Genomic DNA, 18709 nt, shown 5'->3' with positions numbered 1-18709 from the left:
GTTGCACAACTCTGTGAATTTATTGCTGCTGCTGCTGCTGCTAAGTCACTTCAGTCATGTCCAAATTTACTAGAACTTTTTAAATTGTACACTATAAATGGTGGAATTTATGGTATGTGACTTATATCTCCAAACTGTTCATATGCGAAATCCTTCAATAAAAGGGCACAGTACAAAAAATTACATCAGCCTATAAAGCACATAGCCACAAAATGCAATTGCATAATGGAAGGTATAAAAATACTATATGAGGCAAAAGAAGTCTTCTGGGAACCAGCATGCTCTAGAGACATAGTGAGTGACAACACCACAGGGAATTGGCCTCTCAGTTCTGAGACTGTCTCCAGCCAGTCTGCCAAGTCTTCTCATAAGCACCCCCTCAGCTGGATCTAAAGCCTTCCCGGCATTGTGAGTCAGCCCGAGAGGGACAGGAAAACTGCTGTATGGGCCCTGTAAGTAACATTGTTTTGAAAAAGCTCAACTCTAAGCGAGCCGAACTTTCCTACCCACAGATGAGAGTCTCCTCACCCGGAGCAGAATTAGCCTAGATAATGGGATGGTGGGCTGAGATGGAGGGTAGAATTTACATAATTGTTTATTGTCAGGAAATCTCTAGAAAAGGAGTGTTTTGTTCTGCCAGGTGTGGGTGGGATATCCTGTTGTTCATTAGTGAAATGACTTAATCAGCTGCTAATACATTTATCCTAGTTAGTGGTTTGGTGCCCAAGGAAACTAAAGAGGTTTTCAGGGGCTGAAAAGCCCAGTGATTCTTACTAAAAATGAAAAATACAAATTTTGAACATCTAATGCATGCCAGGTACTGTACTAGACACAGTGTGTGTTCAATCTCACAGAGAAGGAAACCAAATGAAAGAAATTTTACATTACTTGTAGGTTTCAGTGAGAAGAGTTTTTGAGAGCTTGAGCATTGAAATTAAAAATAGGTTTAGAATCCCTACTCTGATGTTCACTAGTTGTACATGATCCTGTATATGTTTCATAACTTCTTTCATACTCAATTTCTTCATCAGAAAAGTGAATATAATACTGCAACATGGTGTTATAGTAAAGATGAAAAGATAAAATGCTTAAAGAGTACTTGGCAAAGTACTGTTCATAGAGCAGTAGCTGTTGTTATATTTTTGTCATTATCACTATACAAGATCTCAAAACTAGTTGGTGTTTGAACAGGGATCTAAACCCAGGACAGTCACACAATAGACATGCTGTTGGCAATGACTTGGACAATACTGATAATACTATATAGTCTAATTCAGCAGTAAAGCCATCACCACAAACTGCAGCTCATGGAAGTGCAATGGAGAAAGTGCATCACTGTGATGGAAGTGGACAAGAAAATTAATAGAGAGACTGTAGCTTATTTCCCGTAAGAGAAAATGAAGGCTGTGCAGGGACTCAGAGGATGGGTTGAACAGTGGTGGCTACACAAAACGTTCGTTTGAGGGAATTTTTGTGCTTCCTCCTAACCATATTCATTAGTCCTCCTTTATTCTTTACGAACAGTTTCGTGTTTTTGATTTAAGAAGATTGCAATGAAATACAACTGCAAGGTTCCACGACCAACCATACTGCTATTACTAAGCCTCCATATGAAATCCTCTTAAGGCTCCAGTTTTTGACATTTCAGAAATAAAATCAATATGAACTTAATGATGACTTGTATATTGAGGCTAAGTGAGTGGATGGTGAGTATGCATGGTATGTGTGTGCATGAGGGAGGCAGTTCTGAGCAGATGATCTGCTAGAGTTCAATGTCATTTTCTGATAAATGAAGCAAAGAAGAGGGAGCCAGGTTTGGAATGGGAGAGGGGGTAGGATCTTCTTGATTCTTACTGACTGAGCTGTCTGAGAATATATGGGTGGAGCTATCCCTCAGGTATAGATAAAATAGTTTATTCACATTTTATTCACTGACCCTAAGCAGAGAGCTTTGATTTGTTCTCCAAACTACTGCCAGTTCTTTTCCTAAATCATCAATTTGATTTACTCATTCTACTTCCATGACCTAGTTGAAGCCTAAAAATCTTCTTACATCTTCAAAGATTCTATTAACTTTTTTGTGTGTTTTTATTTTATGTTTATTTATTTTTTAATATTTTATTTTATTTTTTAACTTTACAATATTGTATTGGTTTTGCCATATATCAACATGAATCCGCCACAGGTATACATGTGTTCCCTATCCTGAGCCCTCCTCCCTCCTCCGTCCCTGTACCATCCCTCTGGGTCGTCCCAGTGCACCAGCCAAGAGACCATAAATAGATCTCAGGTTTGTGAGTCATCAGGATATAAGTGCTATTTAAAGCCATGGGAATAACTGTTATATCACAAGAAGAATATATGGAGAGCAAAAAATAAGAGGAGCTTGTTGGAAGAAAATGACAGTCTTCAGTTTAGTTCAGTTGTCATGGCTGACTCTGTGACCCCATGGACTGCAGCACACCAGGCCTCCCTGTCCATCACCAACTCCCAGAGCCTACTCAAACTCATGTCCATTGCATTGGTGATGCCATCCAACCATCTCATCCTCTGTCATCCCCTTCTCCTCCTGCCTTCAATCTTTGCCAGCATCAGGGTCTTTTCAAATGAGTCAGTTCTTCGCATCAGGTGGCCAAAGTATTGGAGCTTCAGCTTCAGCATCAGTCCTTCCAATGAATATTCAGGACTGATTTCCTTTAGGATGGACTGGCTGGATATCCTTGCAGTCCAAGGGACTCTCAAGAGTCTTCTCCAATACCACAGTTCAAAAGCATCAGTTTTTCGGTGCTCAGCTTTCTTTATAGTCCAACCCTCACAATCCATACATGACTACTGTAAAAACCATAGCTTTAACTAGATGGACCTTTGTTGGTAATGTCTCTGCTTTTTAATATGTTGTCTAGGTTGGCCATAGCTTTGCTTCTAAGGAGCAAGTGTCTTTTAATTTCGTGGCTGCAGTCACCATCTGCAGTGCTTTTGAAGGCCAAAAAAGTTTTAAAGACAGTCTTAAAGAACAGCACAATTACAAGACAGGGAACAAAAATATTGTTTGATCACCAGGGAAGAAAATATTATAGAATCACTATCGTTGAAGCTAATAAAGGAGACAGTTTCAAAGAGGAGATAGTCAACACTGAGAAAATGTGAAATAAGGGAGAGGAAAATGCAAATAAACTTTTGGACTTGGTATTTAGGAAGTCATTGGTGACAGTTGGAGAATGTTCTGAGAGTCATTAGAGAAATAATCTGGATTGTTACTGAGCATGAAGGAATGATAAACAAAAGTATACTGCCTTTCAAAGAGCATTTTTGTTATTATAAAATATGGCAGGAAACTGAGAGAGAAACAGTTTATGTTGTATTTCTCTCACTAGCTAAGCACAGTGGCTGGTTAAGAAAGATGCTCGATCTGTCTTGGTTGAATTGAATGTGTTGGAAAAATCAGTATAAATGTGTGGGAAGCTTTCATTAATAGATTGGGATAAAACCTGAGTATTGTAGAGTGCAGAAAGGGAGTCAATGGTACTAAATAAGACACTAAAGAAGGAAAGGAATCTTGCTGGAGTTAAATTAGAGGAGATGAAGAATTATTTATTTAGTTATTCATAAAATATTTGGAAATGCCTAGCTTCTGATGCTCTGGAAATAAAATCCAAATTCCTAATCTCTTCCATGGAATTCAAGATATTCATGTCCTAGCCCCCCCTCCTTCTCTTACTTTATTTCCTATAGCACCCAGCTTCACATTTAAGGCTCAGTAGTCTTCCAACAAATTGTATTATATCATTCAACCTCTGCTTCCTTGTTATCTATGTCAAGAACATATCTTTGATTTCCATCCTTGAAAACTCACACCCAACCATCAAAACTTTGCAGAGTTAAAATTAATCTCATCACTTAAGATTTCTTGGAACTAATTTTTCTTAGCACACAGTCACACACATTCATGTATACTTGTATTCAGAATCTGTCGCTTCACATTATTTTTGTCTTATCTGTCACTTTGAAGCATCTTACCTTCACATACTTTACAGTTCAGTTCAATTCAGTCACTCAGTCCTATCGAACTCTTTGCGATCACATGGACTGCAGCACGCCAGGCTTTCCTGTCCATCACCAACTCCCAGAACTTGCTCAAACTCATCTCCATTGAGTCAGTGATGCCATCCAGCCAGCCATCTCATCCTCTGTCATCACCTTCTTCTCCTGCCTTCAGTCTTTCCCAGAATCAGGGTCTTTCCCATTTGTCCATTCTTTGCATCTGGTAGCCAGAGTATTAGAGCTTCAGCTTTAGCATCAGTCCTTCCAGTGAATATTCAGGACTGATTTCCTTTAGGATTGACTGGTTTGATCTCCTTGCACTCCAAGGGACTCTCAAGAGTCTTCAACACCACAGTTCAAAAGCATGAATTCTTTGGTGCTCAGCTTTCTTTATGGTCCAACTCATATCCACGCATGACTATTAGAAAAACCATAGCTTTGACTAGATGGAACTTTGTTGGCAAAGTAATGTCTCTGCTTTTTAATATGCTGTCTAAGTTGGTCATAACTTTTCTTCCAAGGAGCAAACATCTTTTAATTTCATGGCTGCAGTCACCATCTGCAGTGATTTTGGAGCCCAAAAAAATAAAGTCTGTCACCATTTCTACTGCTTCCACATCAATTTGCTATGAAGTGATGAGATTGGATGCCATGATCTTAGTTTTCTGAATGTTAAGTTTTAAGCCAACTTTTTCACTCTCCTCTTTCACTGTCAACAAGAGGCTCTTTAGTTCTTCGCTTTCTGTCATAAGGGTGGTGTCCTCTACATATCTGAGGTTACTGATATTTCTCCCGAAATCTTGATTCCAGCTTGTGCTTCATCCAGCCCAGTGTTTCTCATGATGTACTCTTCATATGTTAAATATGCAAGGTGACAATATACAGCCTTGATGTCCTTTCCCGATTTGGAACCAGTCTGTTGTTCCATGTCCAGTTCTAACTGTTGCTTCCTGACCTGCATACAAATTTCTCAAGAGGCAGATCAGGTGGTCTGGTATCCAATCCCTTTCAGAATTTTTCACAGTTTATTGTGATCTACACAGTCAAAGGCTTTGGCATAGTCAGTAAAGCAGAAATAGATATTTTTTCTGGAACTCTCTTGCTTTTTTAATGATCCAAAGGATGTTGGCAATTTAATCTCTGGTTCCTCTGCCTTTTCTAAATCCAGATTGAACATCTGGAAGTCTATGGTTCATGCATGTACTGTTGAAGCCTGGCTTGGAGAATTTTGAGTATTACTTTACTAGTGTGTGAGATGAGCACAATTGTGCAGTAGTTTGAGCATTCTTTAGCATTGCCTGTCTTTGGGATTGGAGTAAAACTGAACTTTTCCAGTCCTGCAGCCACTGCTGAGTTTTCAAAATTTGCTGGCATATTGAGTACAGCATTTTCACAGCATCATCTTTTAGGATTTGAAATAGCTCAACTGGAACTCCATCACCTTCACTAGCTTTGTTCATAGTGATGCTTCCTAAGACCCACTTGATTTCGCATTCCAGGATGTCTGGCCCTAGGTTGGAGATCACACCATCATGATTATCTGGGTCATGAAGATCTTTTTTGTATAATTCTTCCGTGTATTCTTGCCACCTCTTCTTAATGTCTTCTGCTTCTGTTAGGTCCATACCATTTCTGTCCTTTATTGTGCCTATCTTTGCATGAAATGTTCCCTTGGATGGATCTGTAATTTTCTTGAAGAAACCTCCAGACTTTCCCAGTCTATTGTTTTCCTCTATTTCTTTCCATTGATCATTGAGGAAGGCTTTCTTATCTCTCCTTGCTCTTCTTTGGAACTCTGCATTCAAATGGGTATATCTTTCCTTTTCTCCTTTGCCTTTCACTTCTCTTCTTTTCTCAGCTATTTGTAAGGCCTCCTCAGATAATCATTTTGCCTTTTTGCATTTCTTTTTCTTGGGGATGGTCTTGATCGCTGCCTCCTGTACAATGTCATGAACCTCTGTCCATAGTTCTTCAGGCACTCTATGAGATCAAATCCCTTGAATCTATTTGTCACTTCCACTGTATAATCATAAGGGATTTGATTTAGGTCGTACCCGAATGGTCTAGAGGTTTTCCCTACTTTCTTCAATTTAAGAGCTCTACAACTAGTGGCATTTCTTTGCCTGTGACTCCTCTGATATGCCCATGCCTAGTACACAGTGCCTGGCATGTAGCTGGTTTTTCAAACAGGTAATTTTCCTTTTTTTCCCCAAATGTGTCACTGGGCTCTGTTTAAAGATGTGGTTTTCTGTCTCTCAGTGATGAGGTCCTGACATCTGTCTGGTTTTCTCAGGTATCAAACCTCCGTTATTTTGCTTGTTTTGTACTATTAGTGCTGACATAATCTGGCCTTTTGTATTCTCATAACAATTTTTATTATTCATCATGGTATGCTGGATATTGAAATTATTTATAAGCAGCAGCATTCACTCTCCCTTAATTATAAACCCTGTAAGAGATGTTTTGTTTGTGTTATATCTTAGCTTCTAACAGAGCACTGTGCCCAGAGTAGGTGCTCAGGAAATGTCTCTGAGAGTGTAAGGCAAGAGCAAAGAAACAATATTACAGGCTCATTCTGGCTTGACAGTTTCTGGCTTGGAATACTTCATCTTGACATACACAAAATGTAGAATTATTTCAAGTACTGTTTTCTTGGAAAGCCTTTTGCAAATACCCCAAACCATTTGTAAACAGAATTGAAGTGATTCCTTTTTTAATAATTTCTCTACTTCCAAGTAACCTCAGAAAGTTGTTAACTTCAAAAACTGAGTCCCAGGTTCTATGAAAAATGATAAGAAATAGGTCAAAGACTTGTGGAAAATGAGATGTGAACCCATTATTATAAATTATCATATCATTCATTTAATATATTTTTAGTTTATCTTCCTGATCAATACATACTTATTAAATGTAAAAGCTGTAAAAAAAAAAAAGATTTTCAGAAATCACTATAGTTTTAATTAATATCAAAAAGTGCTAATAGAACCTGTTAATCTTTCAAACTTTCACAGTTAACTGCTAAATACATGCCAGTTGCATGACACAGTATCTATTGATACTTCATTTTTTAAGTATTTTTTAATTGTTTATTTATTTATTTTTGGCTGCTCTGGGTCTTTCTTGCTGCGTGTGATTTCTTTAGTTGCAGCAAGCAGAGGTTACTTTCTAGCAGAGGCATGTATTTCTCATTGCAGTGGTTTCTCTTATTGCAGAGCACTGGCTCTAAGTACCCAGGCTTCAGTAGTTGAGGCACACAACCTTATTTGCCCCAAGACATGTGGGATCTTCTCAGACCAGGAATCAAATGTGTGTCCCCTGCATTGGCAGGCAGATTTTTTTTTTTTTTTAACCGTGGACCACTAAGGAATCCTGATACTTCAGTTCTATAAAATGATCAAAGCCATGGCAGTGCCATGGTGTAGTATCCAGAAAAAATTTTCCTTTTTAAATAAATATTCCCTTTTTGTTACTTCTCATTTCCCTTATGAAATTTGCTAATATATTCTGACAGTAATTTGATTGGTTCTCTGGAAACAGTCTCATTTTTGTAAACTGGAGAATATGTAGTCATAGTTCACTGATTTGACCAACTCATGTAATTTAACATTCTTTTTTCCTTGAATTTTCCATTAATCAAATTAAAAATTTTCCTGTTAAAACTAAGAGATTTATTTAGGAAATTCTTGACCTTGCACTTTGGGTAAAACTGTGTTCTGGAAACTCTTAGGTTCCCTTAAGGAACAGTGATCTTAACATTGGTTACAAGTTCATTGTGGCTCAACTCTCTTTCACATATGCCATTCTAAAAGCTTTGGAATACTAATCTCTGTTTTCCCCATACCCCTTCTTCCAATTCATACAGACCTATTTACCCAGGATGCAATTGCTTATTCAATGAAAAATAAAGTTATGTTCCCCTCCAAAGCAAAGCAGTAAGATTCTATTAGGTGTCTCTTTAGAAGCAAGTCTTAACAAAATGGAGAAAAATCTGTTCTTTGCTAATGGAGAAAAGCTAGTCTGTAAAGAAGCTGAAGCAATATATTTGAAACTGACAGCATGTTATATCAACCAGGGGCCAGAGGCCTCTGTAGGTAATAAGTCTGTGTTCTAGCTCTCCATCTCTCTAATGCAATTCCAGATGCTATAAGGGTCTGGACGAGGGTCAAATGAAAATGGTCATTTGAAAGGTTAGATACTATAGTCACCTGCACATGACCGCACTGATGCTTAAGTCATTTATTATCACTTAATACATGTTATTTTGCATTATAAGTATCTCAATATTTTCTGGCTTCCCAAACTATCTGTAAGCTTCACTGCTTTCTCTTCTCTTGACCAATGTAATACTGCTCCTCCAAAGCCTCAATCATTTGTCTCTGATGCCAACTATACAGAATATATTCCAAAGAGGATGGAATATGATCAGCCAGTCTTGGGTCGAGTTTCTTTTCTTAGTTCTGCCATCTCTGGCTAGAAGAAAAGATCACATAATATAAACCTTGCTATCAGCAAAATGCTCCAGGGAAAAAAAATCATGAGCAGGGGCAAATACAAAAAAAAAAAAGTATTGTTAAAGCAGTTGAAATTTTGCAATTATTTTATCAATTTATATCAGCCATTCATATTTACATGGTATATAGATCTTCATCTCTGGTTAGCTTTTGGTTGAATAAAATTATCTGTAATTGGATTGCCTGTTTAAATGTAAGTTTTTTGGTTATTCCAGAATTTCATCTTGGAATTCTGTACTTTTTAATTCATCATGTCAAACTTGCAAAATACCACATCCTCTTCCATCATTTTCGTGCTGACTGGTGTTCCCGGGCTGGAAGCCTTCCACACCTGGATCTCCATTCCCTTCTGCTTTCTCTATGCAACTGCTCTCTCAGGAAACAGCCTGGTTCTCTTTGCCATCATCACTCAGCCCAGCCTCCACAAGCCCATGTATTATTTCCTCTCCATGCTGTCCACCACTGACCTTGGCTTGTCTGTATCTACTCTGTTCACCATGCTGGGTATATTCTGGTTCAATGCCAGGGAGATCAGCTTTAATGCCTGCTTGTCACAAATGTTCTTTATTAAATTCTTCACTGTCATGGAGTCATCAGTGTTGTTGGCCATGGCTTTTGATCGTTTTGTGGCCATCTCTGACCCCCTCAGGTATGCCATCATTTTGACGGACTCCAGAATAACTCAAATTGGAGTGGCCATTGTCATCAGGGGGACGCTAACGCTCACGCCGATGGTAGCACTTCTTACGAGACTGTCCTATTGCCACAGCCGCGTGCTCCACCACTCCTACTGTTTCCACCCTGATGTGATGAAGCTCTCGTGCACAGACACCAGGCTCAACAATGCAGTGGGGCTGACTGCCATGATCTCGACTGTTGGTGTGGACTCAATCCTCATCCCCTTTTCTTATGTTTTGATCATTAAGACTATCCTCAGCATTGCATCCCCAGAAGAGAGGAAAAAAGCCTTCAGCACATGTATCTCTCATATTGGGGCTGTTGCCATTTTCTATATCCCATTGATCAGTCTGTCCTTTGTTCACAGATTTGGGAAACGGGCCCCAGCCTACGTACATACTATGATAGCTAACACCTACCTGCTAATCCCCCCTGTCATGAACCCCGTCATCTACAGTGTGAAGACAAAACAGATATGCAGAGCTGTGATAAAAATTCTCCACTCCAAAGACACATAGAATCACAGAAACAGTCTATGTCAGGTTGTTTTTATCAATTGAAAAGTGAATCTGGTGATCGTTGATACCAAATGTGCAAATATTTAAAATCAAAGATGAAATATATTTAGAAAACCAGCTTGACTGACCCATTTGTTTTACAAATGAGGAGGCGAGACATTAGAATAGGAGGAACAAACAGCTTTACTGTCTAGAATTTCTCCTCCAATGACTGCTTATTCTAAGCTGTTGTTTATCCTGCCAGTAGTCTGTCTCTTTTTACTTCATCCACTTCTCAGCAGGTAAGATGACACAGTATGAAAAAGTCACTCCTTTTTGAGAAATAGGTAGTATTTCCTAACTGTACTAATAATTTTAACTAATATTTATTATTTCCTTTGACCAGTCATTGTTCTGTTTTTTACACATATTAACACATTTTTATATTTGAAACAAAATGATAAGATAGTCACTTTTAGTATTAGTGAGAAAAACTGAAGCACAAAAATGTTAAGTAACATGCTTAAACAGCTAGTAAGTAATGAAGCCACATTTCCTTTCCACCTGCAAACTGACTTCCTTCAGGGTCCTCCTACTCTTAACCTTAATTGTGTATGTAGTATAAACAATATATGTATTTATATAGCTATACTGTATTTATATGTAATATAAACATGTATACACAATACAGCATATAATTATACATGAATTGGATCCCCTAGAGGAGGAAATGGCAGCCCACTCCAGTATTCCTGCCAGGAGAATTCCATGACAGAGGAGCCTGGCAGGCTACAGTCCATGGGGTCGCAGAGAATGGGACACGACTGACCATCTGAGCAGCAGCGTACATAAATTAACTAACTTGTACTGGGGGGACACAATTTAGACAAACAAACAAAAAAATAAAACTGTATTCTCTAAAAATTTTCAACCAATTAATCAAATAAAAGCCTAAAACAAAATCCTCAAACCTCACAAATGTATTTCTACCTGATGTTCTTTCCCAGCTAAGCATATTCCAGAATTTCTTTCTGACCTCCCTCAACTTTTTGCCCCAGTAGAAACTAAAAAGTGACTAGAATTGCAAAGGAATTACAAGTTGTATTATCAGAATTGTTTTAATTTGTAACATTTATTTCATGTATGGCTTAATTCAGCAAGTTAATTATTTTTTCCAACCTGGGTATATCCAATAATTCTCAAAAATTTAAAGTGCATGTTTCAATGATACATGTATTTACTCAGTAATCACTCAGTAATGGTGAGCCCTATAGCTGGTATCAGATCCAACAAAGAAGTAGAAGTAGTCATTCATAGCTACAGGGAATTTATTCACAGTACCAGTTACTTAACAGTTAGGATGATGTCAAACTCCTCAGCATGTTTGACAATAGTATTTTCTGAGTCAATTACTATTAATCTTCATCTTCGTTATCATTTTATGTTGAAATGTCCCAGAACTTTGTTCTGAGACCCGTCTTATTCTTTGTTATATTCTCATTTCTGGTCATCTAATTTAACATAATGTCTTTACATACAATCTATAAGCTTGTAAATCCCAAATAAGTATTTATAATATAGTCCAGACATATCTAATTGCCTGTGCATCAGTATCTTCATTTGGACATCTAAAAATCATCTTAGACTCATCATATCCAAAACCATATCCTGGTATTCACACCAAGGAAAAAACATTCTCAATCACAGTTTTCTATAACCCAGAAACTCTGCCTTTCAAGATGCTGAGAGAAGACTTAGAGTTATTTCTGGCACATGTCCATCTCCCCCATTCTACATCCAATCTTTAGCAAATGCTGATGACTCTTTATTCCAGGTGTTCCAGATGTTGGTATCTGGAGTACAACTACTTTCTACTACTTCTACTGCTACCACCATGTTCCAAGCCATCATCATTTTGAACCTGATTTTGCTTTATAGTACAGTCTATTTCCCCCACGGTAGTTAAAAGGATTATCTTAATGCACAAGACAAATCATGTCACATCCTGTGTTTAACATGTTCCAGAGGTCTCCTGTCTTACCCAAGAAACATTTACAGTCATTGTAATACCTTACAAGGATTTATGTGCTCTGACTCGTCTTCATCAGCTCAACTTCAACTCCTACTACTCTCCTGCTTACTCATTCTACTGCTGCTGCTGCTGCTGCTAGGTCGCTTCAGTTGTGTCCAACTCTGTGTGACCCCATAGACGGCAGCCCACTAGGCTCCTCTGTCCCTTGGATTCTCCAGGCAAGAATACTGGAGTGGGTTGCCATTTCCTTCTCCAATGCATGAAAATGAAAAGTGAAAGTGAAGTTGCTCAGTCATGCCCGACTCTTCTCGACCCCATGGACTCCAGCCTACCAGGCTCCTCCATCCATAGGATTTTCCAGGCAAGAGTACTGAAGTGGGTTGCCATTGCCTTCTCCTACTCTCTCTACTACAACCACACTAACCTGCAAACATTCCCTTAAACACACCGAGCATGCTTCACCCTCAGACTTTGCACTTGCAGATCTCTTTACTTGAGATGTTCTTCCTCCCGATGTGTTATTTACTGCCTGTCACCATGCAGTCTCCACTCGTGCACCCCCTTATTACAGGGCCCTTTATACTACAAAAAATAATAATGACAACACCACCTCTTCCTCAGTTCCTGCCTTCATTCACTCTCTTCCTTACCTACCTTGTTTTAACTTCTAGCACTTTCACACTCTCTGTAACGCATTACATATCTGTTTATCTCTTTTCTAGCTTCCCCATTAAAAGGTAAGGTCTTTGAGAATAAGGACTTTGTTTCATTTAAGCTCTCTTCCTACCAGATAGAAAAAAAAAATCATAAAATCTGTGTGGCCTGCTCAAAGTCATTGCTTCCCCTCCACCCAGAGCTCCAGGCACAACAAACAACTTGCATTTCCTTAGCCTTGATTGCTCTATCTCACTTTCAAGCCTTTGCACAGGCTCCTCCACTTACAGCACCCTCACTCTCTTCCCTCTAACCAAGTATAAGCAGCTTTCCTTCAGAGATGTTTTCATGATGTCTCAAGTCTCCCTGATGTCCTTTTCAGGTTCTCCTGCATCATTTTGTGCTTCTTCATGGCACCCTTTTTCAGACTCTACTGTAAGCATTCTTCCCACAAAAGACTCTGCTTACTTCTTGAGATCAAGGGACGATGTCTCAGTCACCATTAGAAATAAGAGAAAATGAGCACATGATGTGGGTTCACAGACTCAATTTTTGTTTGATATTTCCACACATGACATTAGGGCAGGGAGATAGGGGAGAGAGACAAAGAGGTGCTTGGGCTAGAGAAGATGGATTGGGGTACCCAGCGTCCTAAATATGGGAGGAGATGGAACTTCAGTCTTAAGAACTAGACAGGCAGGAAGCTCTCACTACTTCTACAGATGTTTCTCTCCCATCAGCACCCTCCTGCAGGACCAACACTAACATGTGAAAAGCCCCACTGTGCAACCATCCAAGCAACTTGTAAGCTTCCATTCCCAGGGAGGGCATAATGTAGACGTTAAGGGAAATGGGGCTGGGGTGCAGAGCAAATGTCATCTCTGACCCAAGGGACAAGCTTACAATGAATTGGAGATTTTCCTAAAGACCAGAGCAGTGGTAGACACATGGCCACTATTTCACTTGGACTTCTTAATGAAAATCCTTAAATGTTCCATAAGTCCTATGAGGTCCTATATGATCCAATTGCCCATTACTTCTCTGATTGTATCTCGCTACTACTCTTGCCCTGGTTCCCTCTGCTCGGCACAGTGGCCTTCTTGGTGTTCTAAACCCCCAGATACATTCTCTTCTCAGGAACTTTATTTGTGGTTTCTTTTCCTTCTTCCTGGAATAGTCTTCTTCAAATACCTCCATGGATATATTTCTCACTCTGTTAGGCTTCTCCTTAAATGCTTTCATTCTGTGTGGTCTTTGTAATATTGTGCAATAGTTTCATTTAAAATTTCTACTATCCCCTTGAGATGTATTTATTTCCTTCTTCCCTTTATTTTTTTTTTCTCCTGAAGCCTACCTAACATCCTCTTTCATTTTTTATAGCAACTCCATGTACTGTCTGTACCCTAACCAGAATACTCCATGAGGCTGGAGGTTTGTATGTGTGGCATCTATTTTTCTTATTACATTGCTGTCATTGTTCAGTTGCTAGATCATGTCCAACTCTTTGTGACCCCATGAACTGCAGTATGCCAGGCTTGATAAATCTTTGTTGAATGTGAATAAATAAAGAATCTGAATACTTGGTTCTCTGACCATATTATAATTCATGAACCATATGACCTAAGCAAAGAGCCTTTAGGTTATGTGTATGCTTTATCTGTGACACAGGTGCAATGAAAAGTGGCTTCCTCACCTGAAAGTCCATTTCATCAACTGAAAGAAAAGCTGGGGCTGGGAAAAGAGAAGTTCAAGAGGTGCATGGCCTTATTTTGAATTATGGGACTATATTTTTGTGTGCCTGTCTCAATAAAGAGGATATGAACTCCTAGAGCTCAAGAACCAAACTACATACACTGGCAGGTGTCTAGTAAAGTGGCTAACTAGAGTTTGAGTTACTTGGATGGGCAGATATAGATTGTTGAGAGCCCTGTATGTGTAAGTGTGGGAGTGATGGCAGAGGAAGTGGGCCCCTGGTAATCTTCGCCCATCCACCCCCACCAGACTGAAACAGTGGGAAGCCTGTAGGAGTGACATACAAGTGGCCATGGAGGTATTGCCCCCTGCCTGCCCAGCCTCCAGGCCCTCAGTCCATATTCCCATAGCCTATCCCCATAGGATTCCTAGGCAGTTATAAATAAATCTGTGCCTGAAAGGGAGAATCGGCTTCAGCTGCCTCTCATCAGGACTGTACCATATTCAAGTGAGTGCACCCTCGCTGGGGTCAGGCAGCCCATGGTTCCTGGCATCCTAAGGAACCCTGAAGACCCTACAAACTGTCTCGTGGCAGGGTAAGGGGAAGCCCTTGTATCCCACCCACATCTTCATGGATGAGGAAGAAGTATTCCAGAGCATTAGCTGCCACCCAGAAAGGCAAGTGAGACTAGATGCTACAGCCACACTCAGACCCAAAGAGAAGCGGCAACTGGGTCTGGCTAGCATCCCTTTAGGCAGAAGACCAGACCACATGGGAGGAAAGCATGAGGTCTTCTGGGATAGGTAACTGGGGAGATGAAACAATGGCCCCAAGTCTTAGGCTGCTACCAGCAAAGCAGAAAAGGTGCCCTGCAGAAAGAAGAGTCAGGGAGATATCTGACTCTGAGGCCACCAGAGACCCTTCTGTCTGCCCATGTGAATGCTGTCATCAGAGGCGCTGAGAAAGGAGAAATGCATTACTGTCCTCCCCTTGCTACCCTCCATGCTTGTGAGCATCTACCTCTGAAAAATGCTTTTCATTCTCTGACAGCAGCTGAGGGGGACAAAGCTGGGATCTGATATTTGTCAAGGAAGGTAGCTGTAATATCTTGGCACATGTCTGAGAATGGAGAAGAACGGATAGTCATCAGAGGAGAGATTTTCTGACCTTTGAACCTGGATCTGTTCTTTCTTGCTTATCCAAGATGAGGATAATCTAAGTCAAAATTTTTAGTTTTCATTTTATCATATTGTGTTTTTAGATACCTGGTCATTCTCCTCTCCAAACCCTCTCTACTAAGGCCAAATAGAAAAGCATGTCTCAGCAGCAGAAAGGACACAGGTTAGGAGTGAAGAGGAATCCTGGTGGGGTGGGGAGAAGTGGGGAGGATGAACAGTTTAATCCCAATATCACTGATGAAATCACCTGCAGAGTGTATTCTAAAGATTCAGAACCTCTTTTGAAAAGCCAAGCCATTAGCTCTTTAGAGACAATTAGCTCTATATACCAGGGTACTTAGGGAGACTTTCAGGAAAGAGTTTGATGAGATCAGAACACAGAATAAGGCAGAGCAACACTGAGTTTCCTAAGAAATCAAAGATTCACCTAATATAAATAACTCATGGCCAGAGGTTCCAAGAAAGACAAAGCCCTGGGAGTATCAAGACTCAACTCAAGCTCTCTTTGTAGCAGTGAGAGTGGCCTTAGAGACAACTTTTAAAAGTAGAGAGACCCATCAGCCAGGAACAGAGAGAAAGCCTTCACAGGGGCCACACCTGGCAGCTAGGATCCTACCAGCACCTTCATCTCCAGGGAATTCATTGGTGGGAACTACTACCTTTCATTTGATGACCCCAAATAAGTTTCCCTGTTACCTTAAGATATTGACTTTGGCCTTTTTTCCTTAATTTTTATTTTGTGGGTTTTGTTTGTTTGTTTTTTATTATTTTTATTTTTTATTACAGTTGTATCTTTCCTCTCTTGCTGACCTCAGACCTGGAATCCTGAAAATTTGCAAGCAAACAAAGCAAAACCAAAACAAAATAAAAAATCTCCCTATCCCCACTGTTTGCTCTACCTTTTATTCCCTTCTCTGTCTTTTTAATTTCTACTCAATATTTCAAGACTGAACAGAAGGATCATCTTGTTTCAGAGAGTTTCCTCTGATGATGCTTCTCCCATCCTATGCGTTAAATGCACATCTTTTCCTAACACATATCCCAAGATTCTAATATTTTCATTACTTATCTATCTTTCACTCTAGGCAAGGTATCTGAAAGGCAAATGATGTGTCACAGCACCTGAAAGGCAAAAATATGCATTTTTGTCTCTGTATTTTCAGCATCTAGCAAATATCCTTGACATATGGTAAGTCTTATAAGTAAATGCTTATAGAACAGAAAAATGATTCCCAGGGAACTTGAGAAGAACAGATTTTTGGGATAAGCATTGTTCTCTCCAGGTTCCCTTTTACAAATGTAAATGGACTTTGAGAGTAGTGACTGATAAGTGAATTTGAGCTGTCACTCTCCCCTTTGGCAGGAGGCTTCAGACAGCCTTTTTATGAAAGAACCCAGATGACTCGGAGGAGTGAGAGAAGAGAGAAGGGGAAGGAGAGCTAAGGTGTATTCAGTCCCCGGGTCTCTGGGGCCAGCCTCTCTGACTGTGCTCCCTGTCCTAGCAGGCTAGCAGGCTGCCAGTGTGACCTCACCTTCTCGGTGCCAGCTATGAGTACCTGCAACTTCACACATGCCACCTTTGTACTTATTGGTATCCCAGGACTAGAAGCAGCTCAATTCTGGATTGGCTTCCCCCTGCTTTCTATGTATGCTGTGGCATTGTTTGGAAATTGCATCGTGGTCTTCGTCGTAAGGATGGAGCGCAGCCTCCACGCTCCCATGTACCTCTTTCTCTGCATGCTGGCAGCCATCGACCTGGCCTTGTCCACATCCACCATGCCCAAGATCCTCGCCCTCTTCTGGTTCGACTCCCGGGAGATCACCTTTGATGCCTGTATGACCCAGATGTTCTTTATTCACGCTCTCTCAGCCATCGAGTCCACCATCCTACTGGCCATGGCCTTTGACCGTTACATAGCAATCTGCCACCCGCTGCGCCATGCCACAGTGCTCAACAACACAGTGACAGCCCAGATTGGCCTGGTGGCTGTGGTCCGCGGATCCCTCTTCTTCATCCCACTGCCTCTGCTCATCGAACGGCTAGCCTTCTGCCAATCCAACGTGCTCTCGCATTCCTATTGCGTGCACCAGGATGTAATGAAGTTGGCCTATGCAGACACATTGCCCAATGTGGTCTATGGTCTTACTGCCATTCTGCTGGTCATGGGTGTGGATGCCCTGTTCATCTCTTTGTCCTATTTTCTGATTATACGAACAGTTCTACAACTGCCTTCCAAGTCAGAGCGGGCCAAGGCCTTTGGAACCTGTGTGTCACATATTGGTGTGGTGCTGGCCTTCTATGTGCCTCTCATCGGCCTCTCAGTGGTGCATCGCTTTGGGAACAGCCTTCATCCCATTGTGCATGTTCTCATGGGTGATGTCTACCTACTTCTGCCTCCTGTCATCAATCCCATCATTTACGGTGCCAAGACCAAACAGATCAGAACTCGGGTGCTAGCTATGTTTAAGATCAGCTGTGACAGGGAGTTTCAGCCTGTGGGAGGCAAGTGACCCTTACCACGGCACTTATTCTTACCTTTAATGGCTTGATATAATGATTTACTAATGCTAGCTTGATCTCAGTTGCCCATAAACACGTCAGTGATTTTCTCTGGTTTGGCTTCTAAATACTTCCTCTGCTTGGGGTTAAATTTTTGAGGCTGCCATAATTATTTTCTGGGCTTCCCAGGTGGACACGAGCAGTAAAGAACCCATCTGCCAGTGCAGGAAATGTAAGAGACATGGGTTCAACTCCTGGGTCAGGAAGATCTGCTGGAAGAGGGTGCAGCAACCCACTTCAGTATTCTTGCCTGGAGAATCCCATGAACAGGGGAGCCTGGTGGGCTACAGTCCCTAAGGTTGCAAAGAGTCAGACACGACTGAAGCGACTTAGCATAATTCTTTTCCGCAGGTAAAAATGCTATTCAGTACTACTGATTCACCTGGGGAATTCCGTGGACAGAAGAGTCTGGTGGGCTACAGTCCCTGGGGTCTCAAAGAGTCAGACACAACTGAGTGACTAACACTACCACTATTACTACTATCCTTGTTATAGAAAAAGCTAAAATTAGAAAATAAGCAGCAAAAGAATGTAAAGGAGAGTGGCAAAAGTAAAATTTGACTTTTAAACAAGGGAAAATTTTCTTTGATTATTAGTCCAAGAAACCTGCATTAACACAATAATTAGGTAACATTTTTGCTTATTTAATTAGCAGTTTTTATTAATGAAAATTCATAATGTAAAAGGAGTTTGTGTTGAAGCATATATGCTGTAGCAACACCACTGATGGTGCAACTGCCAAAATGTAGCAAGGGCTTTTTAAAAGTTATGAGTGTTAATGCTGTAATCTCTCTTTTGAAAACTTATTCTCATAAAATATCCCTAAATGCAGAAAACAAGTTTCTCATAAGATATATCAATCATA

At 40.4% G+C, this 18709-nt stretch overlaps 2 protein-coding genes across 3 annotated transcripts; both read left to right on the top strand.

Annotated features, from left to right (window-relative positions):
- The first annotated feature begins 300 nt into the window (after window positions 1-300).
- LOC113904747 (olfactory receptor 51E2) lies at window positions 301-18024 on the top strand. Of its 2 annotated transcripts, none has more exons than XM_027561841.1 (2): window positions 301-452; window positions 16648-18024. In XM_027561841.1, exon 2 carries the CDS (start codon window positions 16833-16835, stop codon window positions 17793-17795), a length of 963 nt encoding a protein of 320 aa, XP_027417642.1. In that variant the 5' UTR covers window positions 301-452; window positions 16648-16832; the 3' UTR covers window positions 17796-18024. The 2 variants fall into 2 exon arrangements, 1 of the variants encoding a protein (XP_027417642.1); XR_003514584.1 differs by lacking the exon at window positions 16648-18024 and adding an exon at window positions 1525-1671 and having other exon boundaries at window positions 305-452.
- LOC113904748 (olfactory receptor 51F2-like) lies at window positions 8804-10011 on the top strand. The gene has a single exon (XM_027561842.1). It carries the CDS (start codon window positions 8804-8806, stop codon window positions 9746-9748), a length of 945 nt encoding a protein of 314 aa, XP_027417643.1. The 3' UTR covers window positions 9749-10011.
- Window positions 18025-18709: the final 685 nt, after the last annotated feature.

Source organism: Bos indicus x Bos taurus, chromosome 15 (genome assembly GCF_003369695.1).
Source record: "Bos indicus x Bos taurus breed Angus x Brahman F1 hybrid chromosome 15, Bos_hybrid_MaternalHap_v2.0, whole genome shotgun sequence".
In the NCBI taxonomy this organism is placed as follows: domain Eukaryota; kingdom Metazoa; phylum Chordata; class Mammalia; order Artiodactyla; family Bovidae; genus Bos; species Bos indicus x Bos taurus.
This window is presented reverse-complemented; position numbering and strand designations above follow the sequence as displayed.